Here is a 6,188-nt window from a genome sequence, read left to right on the forward strand (position 1 = left end):
GCGAGGAAATATTGAAGTACGAGGCCCCTTTGGGACCGAGTACTTTAATTTCCGAGTCAAGTAATGTCATTTTACTAAAGAGTTCTGTATTAAATTTTACCCGAAATCGTATTTAAATAGAAAATTTCAATTTTCATATAGAACTTTTGATTAATGTCAATCTGTCAGTGATGACAGGAGACATTATAGACATTTAGCAATGTCATAAATGCGTCTGGTAAAATAACAGGTGCGACCAGTAAAGTGACAAGAAAACGCAGCTGCTCTGCTTTCTGTCATGGAAACTAAAATTTCCTGACAGAAAGTAGGCTTGAAAATGATGGTTTCAGGATGAGTTTGTGTAAAATAATAATTATCATCAAAGCGGAAAGGTGATAACTGATAAACTACACACATTGTTCAACAGAATTTAAGACCATCCAACTAGTTTTTAAAAGCATTGCGTGGATGTGGCGAGGGCGTTTTGAGTTACATTTTTTCCTCCATCAATCCCAAACTGTCTGCCGTCTACAAGGAACGAATGATATGCTACGTAAACACGAGTGCTGAAATAGCCTGCTTTTACAGAATCAAACCGAATTTTGACCCCAACTATTAGTTGCTAAATACCCCTTTCTTATTTGAGGGTAACCAGTAAGTAAGCAAGTTGCAAGTTTCGCCACCACTTTAAGTTATAGCACAAAGTCCTCCTGAATTACTCCCATTTATGCTCATAAAGTGCCAGAATTAAAACAAAGGTGTAACAGTTTGTTACAAGACAGGGGATGAAATCCCTTGATCGTAATTCTTAATTTTGACTTTTTAAAGACCAATTTTTTAAGTTACCGATGCTCAATGTAATTTATTTTAACTTATTTGTAACTGCCCTGTTAGGAAAATAGACTTTACCATTTACATGTCTACATGCAAAATAAAAATACGTCGCTCGCTCAAAAACCACTTGCTTGCGGTTCTCAAAAAAGTTGTATACTTAAAACAATTTCATTCATTCAAACCAATTTTCATAGCACTATGCTCAAAACTTGTGCTTTGAACGGCTTCAACCGTCCTCATGTGTGGAAAATCGTTCACCACGTTTTTTTCTGTTTGACGTGGGGGAACAAAAAGAAGTCATTAGGAGGTAAATCAGGTGCATACCGGCAATGGCTCATTAATTCGATTTTTTTCCTTTCCAATATTCAATTGTTCGAGCTGCAGTGTGAAAGCTCACATTGTCAGGCTAAAGAATGATTGGCCGATTACGGTTGTTTCTCCTTATTTCAGCGACGGCTTCTACCAAACAAATTGTTGTATTCCACGATTTTCAAGAGCTACAGTCGCAACATGACCAATGGTTATATTTCTTCCAAACGTCCGCTCTAGAGTTATGAGGAATTAGAACCGATCGCGATAGGAGGCCAAGGAGTAGGACTGTGGTGGGTAGAAATTAATTCCTTTCATTAGAATACCATGAAAGATAAAATAAATTTCTAACCTCTATCTCTCCCTTTCCCCTATTTATCTTAAAAAAGAGTTTTTTGCATTTTATAATGAAAACCCCCAATGTTGCTCCATGGAATATAACCATGAACTAAATAGTTGTTAAGTTAATCTTGAAAATTAACTTGAAACACGAATCGATTTGCTTATACTGGGTCATTCTCGACGGGCGTCAGTTAGATAGAAATGGAGAACCTTTGGAAATGAAACTAAACTGATAAGTCCTTTAAAGGTTTTGGCATATGATAAATCGAACTAAAATGTTTTCAAGATAGCGCCACTTCCGCAAATACCGGAAGTAGCCATCAACTTTGTTATTTTAAGCTTAAGAAGTAATTAAAACATGGAATATCTCGGAAACCGTTTGAAGCAGCTTTTGACATTTTGTATTAAATAAAAGGTCTCGGAAAAAAGAAAAAAATTAGAGCTTTGACAAAGTGACGTAGTCTCACTTTTTTAGACGGTTACGCATACCATAAGAAAATTCGATTACCGTTTTCTATAATAAATTTTTAAAATTACCCCTGCAAATTTAATTGTTGACATAAAAACTTGAATATCGACGAAACCCTTGGAGCAAAGGGTCAACTGTGGAGTATCTTTGTACTACAAATTGACCTAGAATCCGAAAATCTAGAAAAAATAGGGGGCTCGTATTTAAAATAACAAAGTTGATGGCTGCTTCCGATAGTTGCGGAGATGGCGCCTTTTCAAAGGTTCTCCATATCTTTCTAACTGACGCTCGTCAAGAATGATCCTGTATAGAAAACGCCGGTATTTCTCGAAGGTTCGCAAACGCTCCCAAATATTCTAGAATTGCGACGAACTGGAGAATCTTGCGCACAATCGGTGTACTTTAAAATTAAACAATATTAGCGGAATAATAATTGAAATTTAATTAAAGGAAAAAAATAAACAAAATAAAAAAAATATACAAATTATACTGTAATTAACAGAACTAGTAGCTGCAATCGGCGACAACCATCAGTTCTATCGGCGGCACGGCGGCGGTGGCAAGAATCGGCTGAACGGACGGGCCGACGAACTCGGGCGCCACCAAGCAAAAATCTCGGACCTGGTCGAGGTCGGCGGTAGCCACGGACTGGCGAATCGGTTTCGATAGCCTTTGGTAAACGCAATCGGAGAAACGGCAATCAGGAATCGGTCGGATTTAGCAAGACAAAATTACGGCAGACTTCCTTGCAGAAGCGAAAGCAACAAAACAGAAATTGACGGAAGCGGTGGAAAAGCAGTTTCAGGAAAACGAGAAATATTTTCCTCTCCACCCCTACCCCTTATAATTAGTAGAGCTCACATTTAAGATAACGGAGCGGTAGAAAAAGTTGTTTAAAGAGAATTCCAATGAATTCTTTTTAATAATAATAATTGTAGCTATTTTTACAATAGATAAGGCTGGTCACACAAAGGGAATCAATAGGTATAAAACACACACATTGTATACAAATATTGGACAAACATTATTATTTACATGACATTCAAGTACTCTTGGATTGTGTAACAACACTTTACAATGAGTAGGTCTTTGAGCACATTTTTGAACGTGTTTGTGTTAGTGATTTTCTTGATGTCAGGTGATAGTACATTGTAAAGGTAACACCCTGCGTACTGGACCGACTTCTTGAATTTTGAGTGATTCGGGAAACTTAATGCACAAGCAAAATAAAATGGTACTAACGCAACGTGAATTTACGGCAATGGTAGAGATTAATACGGTATTTTAAAAACTACGGCTGCTTGGTAACGAAGCGGTCAACTTAAAACGCTTCTAAATACCGGGTGGTCTGCAATGCTGGTTACCTACAGTGTGGTTTTAACTTCTGGAGTGAACTTGAGGGCAAAAACCGGTGCTTCGCTACAGAATGCTCTCGACGTCTATCGGGATTTCTAGAATATTCGCTGCAATACACATATACAAAGATAATAAACAATTTAGATGTAAACATGGAGATTCGTGTCAGCGACTTATACTTGACAGGATTGTCACGCTATTAAAACAGTGACACTTCTAAATGCAAATGCAGCTGCAACACGAATGAGGGCGATCCTGCGTTATGGATGAACAGTAGGTGATGTTATTTTACGCTATGCGCGAACTGTAGGACCAAAGGGAGTCTTCTTCGGGATGGGGAAACAGAAATCGACTAAAAGTATATGCCGATTCACGCTCTTTCATTGGTGTTGTATATGTCTATCAGTTGATCACATTTTAAATCGCAGTTAGAGGCCTCGATCGTTGCATGCTTTGATTATAAAATATTCAAAGGTTGCATGCACGTTGTGGTTTTGCCGCAGTTGCATTTCTTTATACTAATTTTAAGAATTACCCTTTTTTAGTTAAACATTTTTGTAATAATGTATAAATTGTTTAAACAATGAAAATGTAAGTTACAAATTAGTCATTCATTCTTAGTTTTTGATGCAACTAAGAAAATTTCAAACGGGAAAAGTGGGGGTACTAGCTTGATTTCAAGTTAGCAACCCCCACTTTAAAAATCGGGTTTTCGGCCGAACTAAGTGCGTACAAATTCTAATTTTGTGGGTACAAAATAGTCTTTAATTAGTCCTAAATTATACGCATATTTTTACTTGATTTGGCCAAAGTGGGGTCCTAACTTTATCGACCTCAAGAAAAGCTTTGATATTGACTGTATAGCCTCTCCAGCGAAAAATTATTTGAAATAGTACTTAAAAGCAAACCAGATAAACTGCAGTGAAAATAGATTAACCAACCTCGAGACCTAAAAATAAGGGCGACTGCATTGAAAACAATTCACAAAACCAGGCCCACCTTTCAACTTTCAAAGTTCAATACTTACAAAAATCAAAAACTTCAATCAGAGTTAGGAGACTAATAGTTTGTATTTTAGTCCTTACCTCTGATTATCGATCAACCACCATCATTATTAACGCATCTATTATTGCGTCTAAAATTTCAAAGCACCTCTTACATTCTGGTCCAGTTGAGAAGCCTGCATTCTTAAAAATTCTCACCTTGAAGAGGTTGACTAAGAATTAATTTTTATTTTTACTTGCAACAAATTCTTGAAATTATAGGATTCACTGTTTAAGTTATCTAATTTCTGAGGGACAAAGTCATTATGTTTTACTTCCCTTTGTCAAGTGTGGGGGGGGGGGGATATTGACTTTCCATTAATTCGTTAATCAAATTTAAATAATATAATTTACTTATGCGAGTATACAAAAATAAGTCAGTACTAAACAATAGTCATATTGTGTTAAGTTCTACGCTCATTTCTTCGCCAATCCACAGCTATTCATCAGCCTCATATGATCTAAATGGTTCTCGATTGCTGGATACCAATCGGCGCCCGTATAGTCCATTTCCGGTAGATCACCACCGTAGTTCTTCGGCAAACATGATGGTTCTAAATGTTTGTGTAACGAGCTCATTTTGCTTCCGTGGAAGAATAGCTGCGACACAAATTATGAGTTCGACTAGTTTAAAATTAAGCATTTGTTTACTTACTCGTCCCTTTAGTTTCTCCTTGATGAAGGGCTTGAAAATAGTCCACACCATGTTGAAAATGAAGGGTTGCTTGACAATATGAACCTCTTTAAGTCTAAGTGGCATAGCATCTTGAATGAAGGTCAAAAGTCGCATACTAATAGCGGGAGTGAACGCCATTACTTGTTTAGTACTCAGGCCATCAAAATCTAAAATAACGACGCCACCACGTACTTGTGTTTCTGGTTCCAAACAAGCTGCTTCGTGCATTAGGTACAGCATACGGAAAACGTTATCTGCTGAGACCTTTGATGTATCCCACAGAGCTAAATTTGCATATGGGTTACTATCAGTCTACGGATTCCAGTGTACTTACATCCGCAGTTCTGGATAAGAACACGTCGCCCTTTATGGTCGCGATTTTTCAGCACGTTCACGACGTTATTGTTAATAAATCCGGCCTTCTCATCTTCTGGCATAAGGTTTCCAATCAGATCTTTGTGCTTCTGTTTAAAGTCGGCAATTCGTTTCATCTGCAAGAAGACCGTCATTATTTATTTAGTCATTTTTTGAAAATAACTTACCAACTCATAGGCGCTTTTAGCGTAGAATTTGCACGGTCTTAAGAAAATTAACAAGAACTCGTCATCAGTACTGAAGTTAAGGGTGGGATCGTTTTGTAACAACTCTTTTAATTCCTTAAGCCCTTGTGCTACATTTTCGGGTGTTTCACGTATGTCCACCTTCGCAAACTCTTTCACCTCGTCAGTAAGAGGACCAACTTCCAAAGTAAAAGCCATCTATAAAAAATTAAGTATGAAATGAACAACTATAAAATGAGATTAGTTACCTTATATTGCTCGCGCTTTAACTGTCACCACAAAGATCCAGTCTAAAAGTAACAGGCATACAAAAAAAATTCTTTATAAAAAGCCCAAGCTCCCTTATCATTTAAAACTTTGATCGATCCAAAGTTTGATTTAAAGAGCGCATCGTTATCTAAAATCGTCATTATCGAAAAACGGTGGAGGCGTAGTGCCGGGTAACTGAAATAGAATTTTTTTTATTATAATCTCAACAATGTGAATCACTGATACTGTTGTTATCGTTTTGGATACGATGGACGATTTACGTGAGAATTCATATTATTTTATACGTGACTTAATACTCAGTTCAACTAACTGCAAATGCAAAAACAACGTATTGCTATTTGCACGTGCAA

The 6,188-nt window shown here is 37.0% G+C and overlaps 1 protein-coding gene across 1 annotated transcript; it reads right to left on the reverse strand.

Annotated features, from left to right (window-relative positions):
• Positions 1-4,662: 4,662 nt before the first annotated feature.
• LOC116172303 (clavesin-1) lies at positions 4,663-5,974 on the reverse strand. Its single transcript, XM_031489503.1, has 5 exons — positions 5,817-5,974; positions 5,551-5,766; positions 5,343-5,499; positions 4,988-5,292; positions 4,663-4,932 (listed from the first exon to the last, which is right to left on the reverse strand). Exons 2-5 carry the CDS (start codon positions 5,764-5,766, stop codon positions 4,750-4,752), a joined length of 861 nt encoding a protein of 286 aa, XP_031345363.1. The 5' UTR covers positions 5,817-5,974; the 3' UTR covers positions 4,663-4,749.
• Between the last annotated feature and the right edge of the window lie 214 nt (positions 5,975-6,188).

The sequence above is a fragment of the Photinus pyralis genome, unplaced genomic scaffold (genome assembly GCF_008802855.1).
Source record: "Photinus pyralis isolate 1611_PpyrPB1 unplaced genomic scaffold, Ppyr1.3 Ppyr1.4_LG5, whole genome shotgun sequence".
In the NCBI taxonomy this organism is placed as follows: Eukaryota; Metazoa; Arthropoda; class Insecta; order Coleoptera; family Lampyridae; genus Photinus; species Photinus pyralis.